Below are 22,941 nucleotides of genomic sequence, written 5' to 3'. Positions count from 1 at the left end.
AATTATAAACTAAGTAGGCTCAAAAGATTCATCTCGTCAATTTCGACCAAACTGTGCAATTAGTTTTTATTTTTATCTATATTTAATATTTCATGCATGCATTTAAAGATTCGATGTGACGGGGAATGTGAAAAATTTTGCAAAATTTTCTGGGAACTAAACAAGGCCTAAATGTTTTTGGATGTTGTAGCATTTTTATTTTTGTTTGACAATTATTTTCTATGAACTAACTAGTCTTAGAAGATTTATCTAGTAAATTACAGGCAAACCGCATAATTAATTATTTATTTTATTTATACTTAATGTTATATATGCATGTGACGTAAGATTCGATGTGATTGATAAACTTAAAAAGTTTTTGGATAACTTAAACAAAGCCCAGGTCGAATAAGAATGTTTCATGTCTCATCCCACTTCCTATCTTTCGAGTTCTGGAGCTTCGAAACAGATCGTTCTTTAGGCAAGGGTCGACTTAGGTCTTGTTTAGATGCACACAAAAACCCAAAACTTTATAAGATTCTTCATCACATCGAATCTTGCGGCACATGTATGGAGTATTAAATATAGATAAAAATAAAAACTAATTACACAGTTTGTCTGTAAATCGCGAGACGAATCTTTTAAGCCTAGTTACTCCATGATTAGATAATGTTTGTCAAATAAAAACGAAAGTGCTACAGTGTCAAAATCCAAAAAGTTTTTGCATCTAAACAAGCCCTTAGTACGTACGCAAGGGTTGACGCGTAGTTTACAATTCGTATCTTCTTTATTTACGGGCACGGTTACGGCTTCCCCATGTGATCATACTTTGACCGCAAAGCCGGCTACGAGTAGTACTATATTTATTATCACCAGTTCTCTTGAGGGGGAGCGTCCATCTTTTCCTTTTTGTGACGAATTGGTTTCTTGAATGTTTCTTCCGTAACTTTGGTTGCTCGATTTGATTAGCACCACGTGTTGGCATTTGACTTGCTATCCCAGACGCTGTTTTGTTTTCCTCCAAAAAGCACTATTATTTTTTTCGTGTAAAATATATGTATCCCTTTTGATTGATCGAGTCATCAACCTTTTCCCCACCTTCTTGTTACAATTTAAATATATAAGCCGGCCAATCTTCATCTCATGCCATATTGTGAGTTGGAAAGATAACCACGACAAAATATTAGGTTGGCAAAGCAATTTTTTTAATATATGCTAATTATGATTCTGTACTATTTTTCCAAACACACTATAGATCCAAGCCTTGGCTTTACTTGCACATATACTTCCTCTATATCAAAAATTTAAAAGTCGTTTAGGATAGTGACACAGTCTCTAAGAGACAACTTTGACCTCTTATTTTTATAAAAATATTTAGAAAAAAAAGATATATGTATACTTCCATGAAAATATTTTTCAAGACAAATCTATCTATATAATTTTCATATTTGTAAACTTAACAATTTAAAAGTTATTGATGATTTATATTCCAATGTTTGACCTAAACCTTGTCCAAAATAACTTCTAAATATTATATAGAAGTCGCACATATGAATGCATACATGCTACCCTATGAGCATATTCAGTGTCCGAGCCTGTAAATTTTAAGATTGGCAAATTTATCACTTATATCATACTTAGGGCCTGTTTAGATTGAAGATGAAAATTTTTTGGGTGTCACATCGGATATGTCGGAAGGATGTCGGGACGGGTTTTTAGAAACTAATAAAAAAACAAATTACATAACTCGTCAGGAAACTGCAAGACAAATCTATTAAGTATAATTAATCTGTCATTAGCACATGTGGGTTACTGTAGCACTTAAGGCTAATCATAGACTAACTAGGCTTAAAAGATTCGTCTCGCGATTTTCAACCAAACTGTGTAATTAGTTTATTCTTTTATCTACATTTAATGTTTCATGCATATGTCCAAAGTTTCGATGGGATGGATGAAAATTTTTTGGGTGACTAAACAGGGCCTTAACAAGCACATTTGTCTAGTATCACCACTCGTGTCAAATCAAAGACTTAAATATACCTAAGTTACTTTTTGTGTAAATTATGTGTAAGTCATCAAAACTCGACAAATTTGCCAAAGAGGCGGCAAGTCTTGAATCGGCCATGACGCCAAAGATGTGGCCGATCCATGTGATCTATGAAAGTTGCGTAATGAGTCATGACCTGTGAGCGATCAGTGTCATATTCCTGGCGATATAATAAGGCCCTGTTTAGTTCCCTACCTAAAATTTTTTCATCCATCCCATCGAATCTTTTGACACATGCATGGAACATTAAATGTAGATAAAAAAATAAACTAATTACACAGTTTAGTTAAGAATCGCGAGACGAATCTTTTAAGCCTAGTTACTCCATGATTAGCCTTAAGTGCTACAGTAACCCACATATGCTAATGACAGATTAATTATGCTTAATAAATTTGTCTTGCAGTTTCCTGACGAGTTATGTAATTTGTTTTTTTATTAGTTTCTAAAAACCCCTCCCGACATCCTTCCGACACATCCGATGTGACACCCAAAAAATTTTCGTTCCCAAACTAAACGGGCCCTAAGAGAAAACCCAACATGGCCGGCAACTCATAATTGCACCTCAGCCGCTTGAACTGTGATCTGCAAAGAGCCTCGAATCAAAAAGTTTATCGATGTCATGTCATACTCCCTCCATCCCAAAAAATAACTGTCTTTCTCGCTTCCTAATAAACATCTTTGATTAAACATATATTAAATAATATTAATACTTATGATACGTAATTAGCATTATTAGAAAGATCTTTAAATCTAGTTTTTAATAAATTTATTTAGAGATATAAATGTAACATGTATTTTCTATAAATCTAGTCAAATTTGCGACATAAAAACTCAAAACGACAGTTATTTTGGGACAAAGGGGTTAAACCAGGTCAATTGTCACCGCGGCGACAAATATAACTGTGCACTTGTTCAAGTAGCTATAGGAAACTCCCGATTTGGATGCTAAGTCCTTGTTTAGTTCCAAAATTTTTTATAAAATTGGATACTATAGTATTTTCGTTTGTATTTGATAAATATTGTCCAATCATGAACTAATTAGACTCAAAAGATTCGTCTCGTAAATTACAAATAAACTATGTAATTAGTTATTTATTTATTTATATTTAATACTCTATGCATGTACGGCAAGATTTGATGTGACGGAAAATCTAAAAAATTTGACTAAACAAGACCCAAATCGGGCACTGCATACATACATGTAGTACATGAGGCCTTGTTTAATTGACGAAATTTTTTAGATAATTTGTGTCTTCATTTGTATTTAGTAATTATTGTACAATCATAAACTAACTAGAATCAAAAGAATCATCTCATAAATTATAAATAAATTATACAATTAATTATTTTTCTATTTTTATTTAATACTTAATGCATGTGTATAAAAATTTGATGTGACGAAAAATCTTAATTTTTTTAAGAACTAAACAACCATGAGTATGAGTTCCTGAATCCTGACTCGTGAGAAGAGTTCCTCAATCCTGACTCGTGAGAAGTGCTTCTTCAGCTCCATGCTGATCTCGCTTGTCGCAGGCGATCTTCTCCAAAGTGTGAAACACGGAAAGGGAAGGCTGAAAAAACACGGTGCTTTTTCTCCGTGGTGTGTGTGCCCTTTTTTCTCTCCCCTGTCCCCACTTGACACAGCCATGTCCCAATCTTCCCCAACCTCAGGTCAACCGACTGCTATCCAAGATCCAGTCTCCGCTCTCCCTTCTCCTCTCGCTGCATACACACACCAGCAGGGCCCCCGGCCCCGCCACCACCAACCCACCTCCCTCAATTATAAACCTATAAAATATCATCATTGACCCGAGCTGATCCAAGAGGCCAGTAGTGATATTGATCTTTGGTTGGAGAGATCAAGAAAAGGGGGGACTGAAATTCCAAGGACCAACCCATTGCTGGTTGCTTGGTTCTGGTTCAGAAGGGCGTGGAACGGCGGTTGGATTTCAGAGGCAGGCAGAAGCTTTCAGCCAGTCGGGCTCAGGGGGCGCAGCAATGGCTGGCAAGGAAATCCTCCACAAAGTGAAGGACAAGGTAACCCAAAATGGAAGAGGATGGGGACTGTTGCTTGTTTTGTCCTATGGTTTCCTTTTCCTTGCTACTAGTAATTGATTGTCTCTCGTTTTAGCTGTATATATCATCATTGTTGTATAGGTTTCCTTTGGGGTGCAGAGATTTGTGGGGCTGAGAAGACGGATTGTTTGGACTGTACTGATAAATTTTGGAGGCGTGATGTTCCAGTTGGGGACTTACTGGGTTCAGGCACATGAAAATCTTGCTAAGGCCTTGTTTACTTCCACCCAAAATCCCAAAATTTTTCAAGATTCCCGTCACATCGAATCTTTAGGTGCATGCATGAAGTATTAAATATAGACGAAAATAAAAACTAATTGCACAGTTTGGTCGAAATTTACGAGACGAATCTTTTAAGCCTAGTTAGGCCATGATTGGACAATAATTACCACAAACAAACGAAAGTGCTACAGTGTCGCGAAATCTTTTCGTCCACGAACTAAACACGGCCTAAGTGGGCGGCCCTTGATGGGATGGGACAACTTTTGGCGCGTGTTTAGTAATCGGGGGCTGTGGACATACCTTACATCAGTTTCACACTTTCACTACCTGAATGGTTGGATCGATGATATTTGGTAATATTTTGACATAAAAGGAGCCTTTTTTTTGTGTGTGTGTGGTTCAGCAACACCATCTTAATGAGCGAAATTTGCAATCTGCATGAAGCTAGCTATTTTCTTGGAGCCACCCCTTGTTAAGGGAAATTTTCCTTGTCCTGCTTATGCAACAGAGAAATGAAAGCATAGAAGAAAGTAACTTCTTTCAGGTGACATAGCTTTTCAATCTGTTGCCATCAGAGCTTGATAGGAGAGCACAAGCTAATGAAAATTACTCGATAACTTCCTTAGGTTTATTTTTTACTTGCTGGAATAAATGAATATGTACCTTTGCTTGTTTGCATGGATTTCTTTGTGTGCTGCAATTGTTTATCCATTATTTTAATTTGGAAGACATGTGTATTGGTTTTGTAGCACTGTGATCCTGGTTGTTTTCCAAACTATTTAAGAATTAAAGGAGTTTGTGAACTGGCTGATGGAGATTGTTAAGTTGACATGCTTGTGAGTGTGCCTGAGCTAACATTGTTGCCATAGTATACGAGTTTGTTCTCTGGAACCCGGATGCTATATTATTGCTTTATCCTGCTTGCAATTTGCTTGAAACAAAGTCATCAATCAATTCTATAGTTTACCAGTGATAAATGTATCTGGATAGAATTGGAAAAAAAAATGGAACCAGGGGTACAAAATTACTTCAATTGCAATCATACCAATGGATGGCATGTTGCAGCTCAACTCTATATTTTAGTCTGAAGTCCTTACTGATCCTGTAATTGTTTCGCCCACAAATCATTCCTTTCGTACTGAGCCAAATTGCTTGTTTTATGATTAGCTAAGGAAGCAAAATTTCCTAAAATGTATGAGAACCTCGGGCAGCTGGCCACTCTACCTGGGATTCTGGAGCAACATTTCATAAGAAGTGTTCATACAATGTGATCTATGGCTCAACTTTGAAATTTCATGAAATGTCATGCACAGAAGAATGTGGTCACCACGAAGAAACACACATTCGATAGAAGTCCATTTTTGGTAGATTATATTGCTAACCTCTTTCATGCACAACCGGACACTTTTTCTTGGTTAACTGTGTTGTGTACTTGTGTGTTTTGGGCATGCTTGTTTATGTGCTTTGCTGTGTTAAGACAAAATGTTTGATATGGGAGTATATGTTTTTCCAACAGGTGAAAGATGCGTTTAGTTCATCAGGACCAGAAACAGGGAAAGGCAAGACGAAGTTATCAGGCAAGCGTGTCAAGCATGGTTACCATCTGGTGAAGGGAAAATCTAATCATCCAATGGAGGACTATCTAGTAGCAGAGTACCGGCAAGTTGGTGAACATGATTTGGGTTTGTTTGCGATATTCGATGGTCACCTAGGCCACACTGTTCCAGACTTTTTGCGCTCCCATCTTTTCAATAACATCTTGAGTGAGGTAATGTTCCACTTCATTTATTTTTTTATCTTTACAGACTAATATAAGTGCCAGCTGCATTGTGGCTTTTGCTATATGCTCAAATGATGTAAGAGTGTATTAGTGTATATGGTAGCTTCATACTTATGACCTATGGAAAGGGAATGATTATTATGACTTGATGTATCGTAAATGTTCTCAGAGCAATTTGCAAATACTGAATTTTGGCTATAAAAGGTGAAAGGAGCTTTTTGTTTAGTTAAAATGTGCAATGTACTTGAAGTAACTGCAGATCTGCAACCTGCAATTTTATGCAATAGCCACATGAAGAGCAAGAATGATTTCACGTATAAATCTTGTCTAAGGTAGAATGTAGTTTAAGACAACTGTGCTGATTATTTTATTGACTCCTGTCTCCTCAGCCAGAATTCTTGAGTGATCCAGAAACTGCTATCCGAAATGCATACCAACTTACGGATCAGAAAATATTGGAAAACGCAGCAGAGTTGGGAAGAGGTGGCTCCACAGCTGTTACTGCCATCTTAATAGGCAGTGACAAGTCTGTGAAACTAGTAGTTGCAAATGTTGGGGATTCACGAGCAGTTATTAGCAAGAATGGTGTGGCGAAGCAGCTTTCAGTTGACCATGAACCAAACATGGAGCGACAAACGATTGAGCAAAAGGGTGGCTTTGTATCAAACCTACCGGGTAAATGAACATCTCTCGCCATTGTTTAGCAATGAACTGTATGTTTGGAACAACTTTTTCATCATGACTTGAGGTTCCAAATCAGATGTTTTCATATCATCTCAAAACTTGTTCCTACCTGCTTGTGGTTGTCACTTGTGCCGACCCACTAATAAAAGCTTGTTTCATATTACAGTCATGTGTATATTATCTTGATATATTGAAATTTAATCTGAAACTTATTTCACTTGCAGGTGATGTGCCACGCGTTGACGGGCAGCTGGCAGTTGCAAGGGCATTTGGAGACCGGAGCTTGAAGAAGCACCTCAGCTCTGACCCATATGTGATTGAGGAAACTATAGATGAATATACAGATTTTTTAATTCTAGCAAGTGATGGCTTATGGAAGGTAATGCATATGAAACTCTTACAAACTATTCCAGAAGGATTTATGGTGTTACCCAATTCACAGCATGGTCTAGTCTATATCTAAGCTTATCTCTTCATTCAATGTTGTATGCATGTATGCACATGAATTTGCAAGTTTGCATGCAATTTAACTGGGTCTTTTGTTATCAACACTAGACTCTAGATCAAGCCGTGAAGTTTTTGTTTACCGTTTTCAATGATGATTATAATGTGAGAATGGGGCATGTGCAGGTGATGTCCAACCAGGAGGCAGTTGACGCGATCAAGGATTGCAAGGACGCGCAGGCAGCTGCCAAGCACCTGACGGAGCAGGCCGTGAACCGGAAGAGCAAGGACGACATTTCAGTTATCGTCGTTAAGTTCCTTTGCTAGCACGTCACGTCGTCAGGTTAAATGGCGTCCTAAATGTATACCATGTTAAATGATCTTTAAGTCTTGTGGTTGCTGCTGTCGGACATTGTATTTATCCTTCTTTGGTTTAGGGGACAACCCCACAATTGGGGGGGGGGGGGGGGGGGGTCAAGGCTTGTAACATATTGTTGTTTGTTTAAGGCTCCAAATAAAGCATGGTTCCACCATAGTAATTTCAATTCGTGTTTTTTATATTCTGGTGCAGACGAGTTCATACTTTTTATAATTTTATCTGTGGACTCCAGTAAAAAATACTTGTTGAATGGGTCTTCACACAGTCTTTGATGCATATCTTTGACCACTAATTACTTCTGAATTATATTCTTAAAGTCCTAATTATATAATTTTGTAAGTATTTTTCCAATACAATTTTACACACATAACTTATATGTTTTCAACTAAATCATTTTAAAAATATGGATGCCATAGGTTTTAAGGTTTGACTAAACATGTTTTTAATACTCCTCTTTTGTGATTACAGTCCAGTTTTGAAGATCCAAAACATAAATAAATTCTAGAAGTTTCTGGAGTGCGGACTCCATTGAGGGCTTCTACTTTTTATAGGCCAGTCCACCGATTTCCACACGGTCCAATTCATGGCTCTTCTTTACAGGTCACTTCTAAAACATGATAGATTGTTTGTTAATTTATTGTGAGAGAAAAATATTGCTGAATAACAGATAGATTTGGCTGCCTCAGGTCCATCATCCGAAAAGCTCCTAGTAGTACCCATGCGGCCATGCCACTGCCGTGTGGTGCCATATTTCCACATCCGCACCATTCTCACTCAATTCTCAATGGCATGGTTCTCACACAGGCGACGACGACTCTGGTCGGCTGTGTGATTTTTGTTGCAGTACCATAGACTATGAGATGAGCATTCTCCCCAATCCTAAACCTCGAACCCAAATCCTCACGACAATTCAAGTAACGGTTGCCATGATAGTGTATCATCTCAAGTGGTGGTTTCGCAGGATGTTAGGTGTAGAAGCACCAGTTGCTTCATCTGACCAATAATAGAAGCAGCAGCAAGAGAGTGCGTTGTGGCAAGAAATTGCTCAAACATGACGTGAGTTCCTCCGAAAAGCAAAGCACGAGGGACTGAGAGATTAGAGTTGTGAGACTGACATAAGCCATTGTACTGTGTTTTTCTCTTAGGCCTTGTTTAGTTCCTAAAAAATTTTGCAAAATTTTTCAGATTCTCCGTGGCATCAAATCTTTAGACACATGCATGGAGTATTAAATATAGACGAAAATAAAAACTAATTGCACAGATTGATCGAAATTGACGAGACGAATCTTTTGAGTCTAGTTAGTTCATAATTGAACAATATTTGCCAAATACAAATGAAAATGCTACTATTCCTATTTTGCAAAATTTTTTAGAACTAAACAAGGCCTACAATAAATCAGCAAATAGTATCAATACAAGTTAAATTTCAGCGAAACAAATAGAGATGCTTACTTTGTGTTGTTATTGCCCCTCAATTTATCTGCTCCCACGTGGATTGTAACTTTATGTTGAGGCCAACTTTTGGTGCTGCCTGCGTTGGTTCCGCCCTTAGAGTATCTCTAACAATCCTCCTTTCCTAACCCCCAACGAGAAAAAAAATATTATTTTAGATAGAGATATTGTAACTCATCAGTTTTCCAAACCTAACCCCAATGAGAAAAACTTTTCTCAGGCCCTCAAATCCTAGCCTCTCACCCTCTCAAATAAAGGGGAGACCTCTCCTCCCTCAATCCACCATTTTTTCTCATTCTGGTGGAGAGAAGACCTTTAAAACTCCAAAATATGTTTTGTACGACTGCTCGAGATGCTCATAGCCCAAGTTAAGTGTTCAAAAGTGCATGCACGTTATGATGCAATATCGTGGGTGCATGTGTATGTGGACCTTTTTATTTTGTTTTTTTAGTTGAGAGTGTATTTTTTTTTTTTGAGCAAGGCATACACATCTTTATTCATCAAAGAGATGTATAGGAATTACAAACACCATAAGGTGGACTCAACAACCACAAAAATGGCAACCTAAGTCATCGTAGATAGCACTACGAGCAGTATTATGAGCATCGACATTGGAGTCCCTCTTCTCATGCACAAACTCAACGCTAGCGAAGGCTAACCTTCTCGCGTTAATTTCTTGAACAATTTGGCCATAGACTCCTTGACTACCTTGAAGAATATTCTTCACGACGTTCTGATTGTTGCTCGCCAATCTAACGTTTGCCACTTATATATCCAAAACGAGTGACATACCTTCTCTATAAGCAATAGACTCCATGACCTCCGGATCTGATATCCCCCTTAGCACCAGAGCTGGCTCCTCTGCAGTATGCACGAAGGAACTTGGCTTTTCTTGCTCAAGATCAGCAATGAACCAAATAGCCCACAGTTGAGGGTGTATGTGGACCTGACCAGGGCACCAGGCTGAAACTCTAGCGCCACCGGCTTTTTCCACGGCCCGGCCCGGCCCGTCAAAATCCATGTACTGCAGTTGGCAAAGGACCACGCGCCCCCGCCACCGCGCCGCGCGGCTTCACGGTTCGGCGGCGCTCGGGCAAGGCACGTCTTAAAACCCTAGAAAAACACTAGCCCTTGCTCCCCTCCAAAAAAAACTTTTCCTCCTCCCCCTTTCCACCGCGCCGGCGAGCCGAAGCGACGCGGAGTAAGGATGCCGCGGACCACCGTGGTGGAGAGCCCCGGCTGCCCGCCGCTCCGTGCCCTCACCACTGACATCATCGGCCTCGTCAAAGGTATCCCCTCCCACCCCACCCCTACTCCGCCTGCCCCCCGTCCTCTCTTCGCGCTGCTACGTAGCACTGACTCCACCCGTTTCCCCCGCCGGTTGCAGTCGTCGAGGCCCACACGAAGCCGGCGGGCGCCGCCAAGGTCGTCGAGACGTGGGGCGATCCTGACGCCTCCCGCGCCATCGTCGCTGCCTCCCTTGCCGATCGTGCCGCCGACCCCGTGAGCATCCCTTTCCGTGCCTCACGCTTTTATCAGATTCACTGATAATGAAGGCGTGCCTCTAATTTGCGTTATGTGCCGCTCTTATGCAGGTCTTGGCTGTGGCAAGGAAGAACGGCGTGGTGAGTAGCAGTTGCTCTTTGGAATTCAGGCACTCACTGCTTGCAATGTGCCATTAGTGTGTAATTTAGGTGATTTCGTGTAGGTTGAGTTGCTGAATCCCCTGAACGGGGATGCTCTGGCTGCTGTCAAGACCGTGGGGCCATCACCAAATGATGGTGGCGCAGAAGGTGATCCCCTCGCCGCATTGCACCTTTTCACAAGACAGGCTTCAGACTCGATGTAAATTTTCATTCTGCAATTGTTCCACCTGTTGTCATTCTAGGTTCTCAGTTCATGCTATTAGCTGGTGGCCAAGTTATATTGACCTAATTGTGCATTGCAGCTTAGGAACGTTTCTTGCCTGCACGGAGCAGGGGAAAGCTTCTATAAGGTCCATCACGAAAGAAAATGCAGCTTCGGGCTCGGATGTTGGGCCATCAGCCACATGGGATGTGTGCAGTGGGGCCAATGTGCAATTTTGCTCAGTTGATCATGGTGAAAGCTATGCGATGTTTGGAGGGTGAGTTTAAAGAACCTGGAATAGGGTTTGTCTGCTTTAGTTCAAAATTTGCATTTGAAATATTATTGCTTTTGTTCAGCATTTTGCTATTTGACATGAAAATCTGTAAGCATTTTTTTTTAAAATTCCAGAAATAATGGTTCCATTTGTTGTAGGAAAGGTATAGAAGTGAACTTGTGGGATATCACATCTTGTAGTAAGATATGGTCTGCTAAATCTGTAAGCACTCGTTAACCTTGTTAGCTTCTCTCTGATACTAATATAGAAGACCTTCATCCTTTATTAAATGGTTTTCTTTCTTTGTTTCATATGAAGCCCCGAGCAAATAGCCTTGGTATATTCACTCGACCTTGGTTCACTGCTGGGACCTTCTTGTGCAAGGATGATCATCGTAAAATTGTAGCCTGCACTAATGATCATCAGGTAATGTAAACTGATGCCTGTATCTCTTGCTAAGGCAAGGAAAAACTCCCAATAGATTGGTCATATTTTGATCAAATAAATTATCATGTGCCTGAACTGCAAGGGTGCTAGTTTCTGCTTTTAAGTTCATGCATGTTGGTTTCAATGCATGATACAAATTTTGTATCTAAAAATCCCAGGCTAAGAACTTGCACAAAGCCATACTCCAGATGAAACTGACCTACAGATAGCTATGCTTACACTTTCATCCTTGCTTTGTATAAAATGGTTAACCAGGTCTCACATCGAGTTTCAAATGTTATGGGACTGTCGCACCTTCACAATCCACTTTGTGATTAGGGCATATTTTAACTGACTGGGGGGTTATACTATATTCCATCTTAGCTTATATAGACTAAAAGGAAATTTATTGCACTTATGTCATTATAGTCTTGTAGGCAATAATAGCAAGGCATGTTCATGTAAAGACATTGGTATCTCCACATTTTGCTAATGCAACGATGCTGCTGCTGCATTTTTATGCGAATGGCGATACTGAGCATTTTTATGGGAATGACGTTTACCTTTTTCAGGTCCGCTTGTATGATACTGCATTGCAAAGAAGACCTGCCATCTCTGTTGATTTTAGGGAGTCACCAATCAAGGCAGTTGCTGCTGATCCGAATGGCCATGATGTCTATATTGGCACAGGAACAGGGGATCTTGCTTCCTTTGACATGAGAACAGGTATGGTGTGCTGGCATGCTGCTATATGTTATCCTCTTCTTAAACACAGAATTGAAAACTTGATCATATGATACATTCTTTAGAATGTTATATTAGTTCTTCTTTTTTGTTTTGTAATGTTGGATGGTTTCAACTGGCAATGCACCTTCTGTTCCACTGTTGGTACCTTTTTTTTCTCCAGATAGCCAGTAATCTGCAGCTAAGATGGTATTACAACTAAAGCAATGCTGACCTACATGTGTATTGATAGGAATAGGAATACACATTGTGGGCAGGCTGAACATGGGCTGTAATAATAATACTAATAATTTATATAAAACTGTTGTTTAGATGATAGTTAAGGATATAAAATATGTTATCAGTAACACTGTAACAGGAAGAGAATGGTTTGATATATGTGACTTGCACAGGTTCACAGATACCCTCATGTTTGTGCTGTTGAAAGAATCACATATTCACATGTGGAAGCGATGATGAGCTACCATTTGACAGCTTTATTATCGCTATTATTATTTTGATTTTTCTTTGTTACTAAAATTGCAAAATCTATATTTCTCTCCCTTTTTACAGGGAAATTGCTCGGATGCTATATTGGCAAATGCAGTGGAAGTATTAGATCTATTGTTAGGCATCCAGAGCTACCTTTGATAGCATCTTGTGGTGAGGCTACCTCCAGAAAGGCTTATTTCTTTCTACTGGGATGCCTGTTTCACTTGGCATTCCAGATAGTTTCTGTTACGAATTAAAACATCAAGTTTCAGAATTATGGATAACTCGGGAAATATTTGTCTTTGTAGGACTGGATAGCTACTTACGTATCTGGGACACAAACACAAGACAGCTGCTATCCGCTGTAAGTTCAAGAACTGCTGAGTGCTGAGTGCTGACGTTTCAAGCATGTCTTGGAATTTTGTTTTACTGCATTGTGATCTAATTTTGGGCCCCCATTTTATTTGACAAACAAAATGTACTAATTTGGTCACTGACAGTTGATAGTATACTTGTTTCAAACTTTTACTTCAATGTAAATGAATTATTTCTAATATATTTGAGCTATTTCCATTATTAACTAGTTGTCTTGTTTTGTTCTCGTGCAGGTCTTTCTGAAGCAGCATCTTACTACTGTGGTCCTTGATTCACATTTTTCTCTTGAAGGTTATTATCTATCCACAACAGTTAGCACTGCTCACCAATTGTTTCTTGTTTGTAGTTTCAAATGCATTTTCTTAGTTTAGAAGATTAGAAGAAGTTAAACAATAGGCAATGTTAACAATCACATATCCTGAATAACGTGGTGATTGAGATGGCAGCCCCCCATTCTTCCATTAGAACCTTTTTAGCCTGTAGACCTGAAATGGCATTACTCATAAATCCCATTTCCTCCAAGGACAACTAGAGATGGCAGCCCCCCATTCTTCCATTAGAACCTTTTTGGCCTGTAGACCTGAAATGGCATTACTCATAAATCCCATTTCCTCCAAGGACAACTACATGGTCCTATGCTAACACTATTATTGCCAGAGCCTGAAGAGATAAAATCCAAGCAACTGGAGTTTTCAGTGGAAGCTGAGGCTGAAGTCCGAAAAGAAAAGAAGCAAAAGAGTAAGACAACAGAGGATGAGACTGAGGCTCAAGTCCGAAAAGAAAAGAAGAAAAAGAAGAGTGAAACAATTGAGGAGGATGAAGAACAAGTTGGAGTGGTCGACCATAGCAATATTAATGGTGAAATATATGCCAGAAAAGAAAAGAAGAAAAAGAAGAGTAGAGCTATTGAACAGGATGAGGAGCCAGACAGCGATGGTGAAATGTGCAGTCCCAACAGAAGAAAATCTGGAGAAAGAAGCAAATGCCTGAAGAAGAAGAGCAAGAAACAGCTGGTCGCCTAGAACATGTATCATTTATCTTATTACCTGCCTTTTACTTTATTTTGCAGAATTACACAGTTTTGTGTTGTACTTTGAACAGCGTATCCCTTATGAAACCCTGCAAGGGCATTTCACCGTCCATATATATATTTGAATGGCTGCATATGCGTCACTAGCTGGATTGCCACCAGAGACGATCTCCTTGTGTCTTCCGCTATTGTGCTGCTGCCCCCTGACAAGATATAGGGTTCGGGCTTGGGGCTCGGCGTAGGGGTGTGGCTGGCTGCCTGGCTTCAAGTTAAGCCTTCAATAGATGGTAGCATGTCCGGTGGAGTGGAAACGTGCCTTGGTCATATGAACCTGCCCTAATTTTTTATTCTTATACTTGTATATTCTTTGATTGACATGACATGTGTGTTTCTGGAGTCTTCTGACAATGATGATGTTTTTAGATCTTTTGACTGAATGTTCCGTTCACTATACAATCCACTCGTGCTAAATATAGATAGACGGAAAACACATGTCGGGTAAAAGCCATTTCGTTCGAGAATGGGAAGATCAAAGATAATCTTCAATATGAGTTCCTTTGATGCTTCACCAACCAACTCTATAAACAGCATGCATATGAACATTTGCTCACCTATAAACTATTAACTTAACTATATATGACATGTGGTGGAAGATCATGGCAATCTCATCACAGCAATCATGCGGCGGAAGCCAAGCCAAAACAGTTTCGCTGCCCCACTTGCCAACGAGGGTAGTGAATCATGTGACTGCCAAACAACCAATCTGTGTGGGATAACTTGCAGTTGCAGGATGGATCAGCTTCAGATCGCTGTGCCAGGCCTCGGCTGAGTCAGTGCCACTGGTCTCGGTTTCAGGGAGGAGTTCATCGAAATCGGCCAACGATTTCAGCTGGGTGCTCAGTGAAGCTATCGTCTTCTGGCAGTCGGCTAGTTTTCCTGCAGCCTTGGCCAGCTCTGTCTCCTGTAAAAAAAAAAAGTGTAGAATTTCATGAGTAACGCCACCCAATCACCACCAGAATTTATCGAAAATAATTAGACAAGTGAATGAATGGCAGTGAAGTGCCAGTTGGAATGGAAGTTACCTTTCTGATCTGAAGATCTTTGATTGCCACAGATTTCACTGGTTGGTGACCAAGAAGAGATCTGTAGGACATCTGTTCTTCCATCTTCTGACATTTTACCGCAAACTCGGATGATTGTGCCCTCTCTTTATGGATCTGTTCCTCCAGCAAGCTCATCTTCCCACGTAATTCCTCGGCTTCTTTCTCTCTGAGCTCGAACCGACTAGCCAGCTCCTTCTTCTCAGTTTCAGAAGCACCCAGTGCAGATATGTAAGCTGATGACAGGTTCTTCTGGCTGTCCAGCTTCTTCTGCAACAGGCTCATATCCACCTTCAGGCTACCGATTTCAGCGTGTCTCGACTGAAGCTGAGACTCCAACTCCGTCGTCACTGGCCTCTGTTTCTCGATTACGTCCTCGAGCATTTTAACCTTCTCATTCAGATCAACGATCTGTGCATTTGAAGACTCAAGCTGGGATCGAAGCTCGTCCAGTTCTTGGCACCGGATTGCGAGTGCAGCAGACGACGCTTTCTCTTCCTCGACTTGCAGTTCCAGGCTACTGGCATTCTTTTGCAGCGAAGCGATTTCCTCGAGTGCCGACTCCAGCTCCAGCTCGACTCCCTTCTTCTTTGCTTCCAGAGCATCAATGCCATGGCATTTCGTCGCCAGCCGGATCGACAAGGCCTTCTCCACCTCCAGCTTCCTCTCCATCAGGGCGATCTTGTCGCTGAGCTTCTTGGCTTCGGACCGTGACGTCTCCAGCTGAGCGATCAACTCCCTCTTCTCTGCCCCCAGCGCCTCCATGTCCTGGTACTTGGCTGCGAGCTCAAGCGTCAGCGCCTTCTCGGACTCGAGCCGTTCCTCCAGGATGCGCCCCTTGTCCAGCAAGCCCGCGATCTCGGCACGGGCGAGCTCGAGCTTGCCCTCGAGCTCTCCTCTCTTCGCCTCAGCAGCCTCCACCTCGGCCTCCATGGCGTGTTTCTCGCCATTGGCAAGGTTCAGCTGCCGCTGTAGCTCAGCTGATTTCTCCTCAGCAACCATTACCCGGTGGCGGCAAGTCCTCAGCTCGCGCTGAGCCTCGTGCAGCGCCTTCTCCCGCTCGGCCTTCTCGGCTGCCAGCTTCCTGGCCTTCTCCTCGAGCTTCGACAGCTGACCGCTCGCGTCCTCGACGGCGTCGCCTTTCGACGAGCCGTTGGCGGAGGCAAGCTTCTCCATCTCGAGGAAGTCGTCCATGACGCCGATGTCCGCGGCCGCGAGGCTCGCGGTCCGTGTGCTCGCGCCGCTCTTGTCGTTCCTGAACTGGTCGAGCTCGGTGATGAGGGCCGAGGCCCATGAGTCGGAGCAGTCGGATTGGCAGTCCGTGACCGACTCGGCGCCGGCCGAGCTCGGAGATCGCCGGAGCTCGACGTTGACCGGGGGCCTCCGTGCCGCAGCCTGCAGCCTCCTGCACTCAGCTTGGAGCTTGGCCACCTTCTTGATGCCCTCCAGCTGCTGCTTGCTGGCCGTCTCCGCAGCCCGCCGGTTGAGCTCCTTCTCGATCGTCCTGAGCTCCAGCTCCTCCGTCTTGGCGAGCAGCTGCACCTTCAGCGCCGAGTTCTCCTTCTCCAGTGCGGCTAGCCTGGAACCGGTGTTGCCATCGGTGGTGGCCACCGCCGAGCGCTCGGACTTAGCCTCCAGCCTCGCCGTGAGCTCGACGATGCGCAGCTCGAGGTCGGCCTTATGGGACTCCCACTGCCGCGCTTGCTGTGCCAGCGCGTCCTGCACCGTCTGGTCCTGCTCGTCCTTGGCGCGCCGGAGCTGCCGGACGCATTCTTTGAGGGCGCCGTCGAGGTGAACGAGCCGGTCCTCCAGCGCAGAGTTCTTGGCCGTTGCAGCGTTCAGCTGCGCCTTCAGTGACGCGATCTCCTTCTCGGCCTTTTCCCATCCTAGTACAAAGGAACACAGTTCAGATTTATTTATCTGAATTTTTATGTTCAGAAACTGCAATTCCCTGATTCACTCTGTTAGTATATCAGAGGGACCGTACCTAGAACGGCCTCCTCTGCAACTTTGGAATGCTGCTTCACGAGATCATCCTTTGCACGGATATCCAGAACCACGGATGATAGCCTCTCACTCAATACCTTCACCTTCACATTGTTTTGGTCCTCCAATTCCTTCGATGTAATCTCCGGCGACTGAGTCGAATTTGGAGAGCTCTTGGCAGTATCCTGATCAAGAAACCAAAACCGTCAAATATCCTGCACATTAACTTGCTTATTTTGCCGCAAGTAGTAGAGAAAAAAAATGCGACCCATCTCAAACTTCGGTCACTATATGAATTTGTTTTCATAAGACTTGAAATACTATTACACAACAGTGAGATGGTTGAAAGACTTGAAGTTTAAGTAAATGCAATAGGGATCCTCCACCGGAAGCACTAGAAATTTTTGCCAGAATCTATCAGGTCCCGAACACCGTCGCATCGAAATGGACGGCATGGTACTTTCGCGGGGCCATGTTAGCCTGCCTACTGTACAGGCTAAAGGCTGTCAGTCACAACTTTCAGCACAAGCACAACTCCATAAATCCCAATTACTCTGGGAGTAACTTCTAAACAGCAGGACTCGCAGTACCACCTTACCATTGGAGACTTCAGAGAGAGAAGGCCAGCTCCGGTCAAAGATGAGGAGCAATGGCGCCAGGTACTCGGTCATGCACCGCCCAGCACAGGACCAGAGCTGGAAGAACGAGAGAGGGGCATCTTGATTGCTCTGTGCCAGCACGCAGCAGCAACAGGATGAGCCATTTGGGTTGTGTACCACGGGCATGTAGCAGTGCAGCTGCAGCACATGGAAGAATCGGACGAACGGCCAACCAACCAAAGACCAGGAGACGCATCCTGCTAAGCCTAGCCATGATGTTGTCAGAGGAAAAGCGAGTCCCAACCAACACCCACATCATCCTCAATGTCAATGGGCAGGCAGGGCCGGCAATGGCCAGGCCAGGTAGGGCTTGCCCTGCCGAGCCAAGCCTACCTTGGCATGGATATGGAAACCACCAGGACAGCATTGCCGGTCTCGTCCTCTACCCCCCACAACCCTTATCAGTGGCCTAATGGATGATGGAATTCTCACATGATCATGAACAGAGCCACAGAGGGATCTGGTCAGCATTGTAGCTTTGCTGCCCACAACAGCAATGCATGCAGGAGGAAAGCATGAGAGAAACTGAATCTTGCTGGCCCTCAGTGCCATGTGGGCGCGTAGATGATGAGTACGGTCGGTGTGCCTTTGCCCAAATGATTGATTTGCTGTTAGGAGGTCTACGGCTAACGCCGTATTTCGTGCAACGATCCTGTTTTTGGCAGGCAAGAAGTTAAGCCTATATATACAGAATTGCTGAAACATACAGAATTGCTGAAACATCAGAAGTAATACAGTACAGGGGTCCCTATACTGCCACAGCATCCGAATTAGGCCAGGAACAGCAAGGAATTTGTCCGGTCAGTCGGAAATACCAGTGTAGCTCGCTCTGTTGGAGCTTTGGATTTTTGGAGACTTTTGTGTGTTGCAAACTTGCAACTTGGTGAATGGTGATAGATTAGCAGGGCTACAAGGGAGGCCCAGCAGATCTGGCACTGGATGAAATGAAACCTCACTCACATAGTCACATGCACTGCACATGCTACATGACCTGTTAACTGAAGGACTGCAGTAGCAGGACTGGGAAAGTCAAATGAACGCCCTGAAATGCTTGCTTGTGGTTCACTCCTACACTGGGGATTATTATTCTTCAATGCCAAGACTTCTACTGTTGTCTGATTTACACCTCCCTCCTCCCTGAACTGAATTCGTCAGTATCTGAACTAGACGCGCCGAAAACACGGAGAAATGAATTTCATACGCTTCCCTAAAATTGAGCACGATTGTAGAAATGCAGAACTCAGAACATGGCTAGATGGATGATGAACGTTTCTGCATACTAGGGTGAGAAAAGGAGCGAGGAGAAAAAACTGTGCACCTGTTCATCAGTGATCCTCTCGGACGCCGAGGACGCCGAGGTCTCGGTCTCGGCGGGGCTCTTGTCCGTCGACTTGCGCCGCCACAGCCAGCTCCGACGGTCCATCTCCTACGCGACCCAATGCCGATCCTTCCGTGCCCTATCTACTTTTCTCCCTGCCACACTGCAGCGAGCGCCGGAAGTGTTGAAGTTGACGATCGTCACTGAAACCAAAAGAGACAAAAAGTTGAGTCACACATATGCAACAGTTAGTATCCCACGCGATTCGAAGCGGGACCTTCAAGAAAAAGTTGAGCCACACATATGCAACAGTTAGTATCCCACGCGATTCGAAGCAGGACCTTCAAGAACACGAACTAATCTAAATAACAATAATAATAATAAAGAACACAAACTAATCCAATGCTTATCGGCTCGAGGGGAAAAAAAAAGAAGCCTTTAACAATTTTATCTCCAAACTTAACCGCCCCAATTCAATCGCACATCAATCCTCATGTTCATGTGTGTACCCGTCGATCGGAACCGAGAGAAGAAGCAGAATCACTTCACTTGGGTATGGGTCCCGGAGAAAGAAAGCAAAAATCACCAAGAAACCACACAATTCGGTTACCAACGCTCGCAAATCGCCGAGAAAAGAAGAGCGAACAGAGCAGAGTCCGCGAGAAGAGAACTCGAAGAGAGCGCGGAGTAGAAGAAGAAGTCCGCCGTGAAACGGGAAGGAAAGCTCTCCTCACCTCCACCTCGACCCCACGACCCACGGCGGGGACGACGGTGGCAGCCAAAAGAACCGCGCGCGGAAGGCGATGATGGATGGCCCGCGCCCGCACCCGCACCCGCCCAACAAGGCAACAAGACCCGGGAACCAGGCGGCCGGTCGCCCAGCAAGAAACGCGCCTTCTGTTCCGCTTCCGTCCGTCACCGCCTCCCGGCTCCTCCTCCTCCTCCTCGGCGCGGCACAACCCCAACCCCAACCCCTATGCAAGGGGCCATGCCCATGTCTCCACTGCGGTTGCTCCCGTCCCTCCCGACCCGAGAATCCTTACGCCGCACGGGCCCTTTTAAAACCAAACCGTCCGTCCGTCAGCTCGGACAGGCAGGCAGACAGACAGAGGGAGGAAGCCGTGGGCGTTTCAGAATTCAGAAGAAATGGAGGCTCGCCGGTCCGTGTGTGTGTGGGCGCAGACGAGTGTGCTGCAATAATAAGTTTGCACGGTGACCATAACGTTTGGTTTCTTCTTCTTTCTCGGGAGGAAAAAAATTAAAATAACTATATACGAGATGTTCGATATGGCGTGCAGACCAGGCGTACTACTCTGCATAAATGTCATGGGGATATTTTAGAGAAACAATATCCAGGAGTGTTTTTTGATGCATTATGTACTTACATCGACATGATGGGCACGTGATACTTTTAGAGTCTGTTCGTGTGTTCCTCTCCTGCTCCATTTTTTCCTTTGTACTATTTGTGCTCGTCCGCATGGTCTCTGTTGTGGGCGCTAGAGTTCACTAGAGCTCCGCGCGAACCCTAAAGCCCACGGTGGCCTCCCTCTTCCCCTCTATCTCCCCATCGTCGTCATCTTCTCTAGCTCCCGCGAGCTCGTTCGCCGCTATCTTCTCTAGCTCCAATGAGCCTCTCCCGTCCCGACCTAGCCCCGATCGCCTCTACCACTGCTAGCTCACCTAATTAGCCCGGTCACCATCCCCACCATCTGGGTTGCTTGCCTCCTCCGGCGCTGGAGTTGGAGAAAAAAGAGGGGAGAGCTCACCGGAACCCTACCCACTGCCATCGTCGTCTTCATCTCTGGTGGATGAGGAGGAGGCCGGAGGAGGAGGAATGGACGCCTACCTCATCGGCGCCCGGGAGCTCGACCACAACAGTTGTCGTTGCCGTCGCCGGAGGAGAGGGAGGAAGGAGCCGCCGCCGTCGAAGGGGAGGGGGCAAGGAACCGCGTGGTCGGCAGAGCACTGGATCAGATGGCTTCCACCGTGTTCCCACGCTGATCTAGGGTTCCAAAAGGTGTTCTATAGCTTTCTCGTACTTTTATTGTGGAGTTATTGGTTTTTTTTCTTTATACCATTTAAGTCTATGGTGAAAATCAAGCAAGAGTGTACATGTTTTCCCCCAATTATTCAACTGCCCAGTTCTAATGTTGCAAAAGATGTCATAGAGAACCCAATAGTTTTGTTTAACAAAGAACCCTATAGGGTTACTAATCGTGCACCAACTATGGTGTTCCTTGAAAGTTTTGGCAAAATCTTTTGTTTTTTGAAATTTCCTGTCAAGTTGTTCTGAAATTGTAATGTTCCAAGGCTAAAACTAAAATAAGGGCTATATGCTAAAACTGTGAAAAGATGCCTGAAACGGAAGGAACCATGCCATAATTTAGGTACATGCTTCTTGTCTTATCTTGAGCACCCGCGCGTGGTCACCGTGTTTCATGAGTTATCAAACACACTGGCTCCTTCCTAATTAATAGACCAAAGTACCAGCACTGCTAGAGCATCGAAGGCCTTGCGGGCGCTCTTATTAATCCTCTCCCTACTTGCTAATCACCATTCCACGATCGCATCATCGCAATGTTGTTGTTTGGCATTAAGGACAAGCAGCACCAGAGGCCGAAGTATGCGTAACCACGACTCCCTGCTAGGGCCAGTCTCAATGCATAATGGTAACCGAGCCATATGGGTTTCATGGAGGTGAAACTCCTCTCTCATCTAATGAAACTCCTTCATTTAATGACTCTACCAAATCAGCAATATTGCTTATGTGACATCCTATTTAATGTGTATGACACTCTCATGAAACATGCATTGAGACTGACCTTAGAGAGCATCTGATCAGTAGAAGATTGTCCGTCATCTCCCTATCCTAATCGCAAAGGGCACAAGTGCTACTAGCAGATTCCAGATTGTGTCGAAACTAACGAATCTGTTGTCCTGCAACGGCCGTGTAGAGAGAGCCAATAGAAAAAAAAAGTTGTATTCGGCCAGCGCACAAACCTTCCAAAGCACCTTTTGCGCCCGCAAGACGTGTGTGACCATGGAGGACTGTAATTCTACAGTTAAGTTTCCTATATATCCTACGAAGTTTCTTTTGGTTACTATTAGATGTATGAAACCATAGGAATTTCGGAGGAAAACTAGCTAGCATGAGGTTATAGATCTTATAGAAACTTTACTTTGTGTCTATCTCTTTCTTAGAATTCTTTTTTTCCCCTATATGGCATCCAAAGGCCAAACAATGGAAACTTTCCTGCATTTTGAATTGATATAGGATTGTACATTACATGCAAATCTAATCACGAGTCGATCTTTTCCATTCCTGCTTCTGAGAACCCCGCGTCCAGACCCTGTAGAATTAGGCCTTGTTTAGTTCGCAAAAATTTTCATTTTTGGTCAATGTAGCACTTTCGTTTTTATTTGACAAACATTGTCCAAACAAGAAGTAACTAGGCTCAAAAGATTCATCTCACAAATTACAGGTAAACTGTGCAATTAGTTTTTATTTTTATCTATATTTAATGCTCCATACATGCGACCAAAGATTCGATATGACAGAGAATCTTGAAAATTTTTGCGAACTAAACAAGGTGTAGGTGACTTTTCCATTTGCACCGTACCTGAAACAGAGAATAAACATGCATGTT

General features: G+C 43.5%; 3 protein-coding genes across 4 annotated transcripts; 2 read left to right on the top strand and 1 right to left on the bottom strand.

Moving 5' to 3' along the window:
- Positions 3,671–7,792, top strand: LOC8080725 (probable protein phosphatase 2C 62). Its single transcript, XM_002462862.2, has 5 exons — positions 3,671–4,063; positions 5,841–6,092; positions 6,494–6,779; positions 7,013–7,167; positions 7,419–7,792. The coding sequence occupies exons 1-5, from the start codon at positions 4,025–4,027 to the stop codon at positions 7,557–7,559; spliced, it is 873 nt and encodes a 290-aa protein (XP_002462907.1). The 5' UTR covers positions 3,671–4,024; the 3' UTR covers positions 7,560–7,792.
- On the top strand, positions 10,170–14,377 carry LOC8077484 (WD repeat-containing protein 74). The gene is made up of 12 exons (XM_002462861.2): positions 10,170–10,352; positions 10,451–10,566; positions 10,659–10,688; positions 10,772–10,908; positions 11,012–11,188; positions 11,344–11,407; positions 11,504–11,611; positions 12,184–12,337; positions 12,908–12,997; positions 13,135–13,190; positions 13,435–13,492; positions 13,859–14,377. Exons 1-12 carry the CDS (start codon positions 10,271–10,273, stop codon positions 14,221–14,223), a joined length of 1,437 nt encoding a protein of 478 aa, XP_002462906.1. The 5' UTR covers positions 10,170–10,270; the 3' UTR covers positions 14,224–14,377.
- Positions 14,711–20,463, bottom strand: LOC8080724 (filament-like plant protein 3). Of its 2 annotated transcripts, XM_002460700.2 has the most exons (5): positions 20,029–20,463; positions 19,295–19,497; positions 17,319–17,502; positions 15,314–17,217; positions 14,711–15,192 (listed from the first exon to the last, which is right to left on the bottom strand). In XM_002460700.2, exons 2-5 carry the CDS (start codon positions 19,397–19,399, stop codon positions 14,971–14,973), a joined length of 2,415 nt encoding a protein of 804 aa, XP_002460745.1. In that variant the 5' UTR covers positions 19,400–19,497; positions 20,029–20,463; the 3' UTR covers positions 14,711–14,970. The 2 variants fall into 2 exon arrangements, with proteins under 2 accessions (XP_002460745.1, XP_021308720.1); XM_021453045.1 differs by lacking the exons at positions 19,295–19,497; positions 20,029–20,463 and adding an exon at positions 17,916–18,953.

This window comes from Sorghum bicolor, chromosome 2 (genome assembly GCF_000003195.3).
Source record: "Sorghum bicolor cultivar BTx623 chromosome 2, Sorghum_bicolor_NCBIv3, whole genome shotgun sequence".
Lineage (NCBI taxonomy): Eukaryota > Viridiplantae > Streptophyta > Magnoliopsida > Poales > Poaceae > Sorghum > Sorghum bicolor.
Note: the sequence above shows the minus strand (reverse complement) of the source record. Positions and strands in the feature narration are given on the sequence as shown.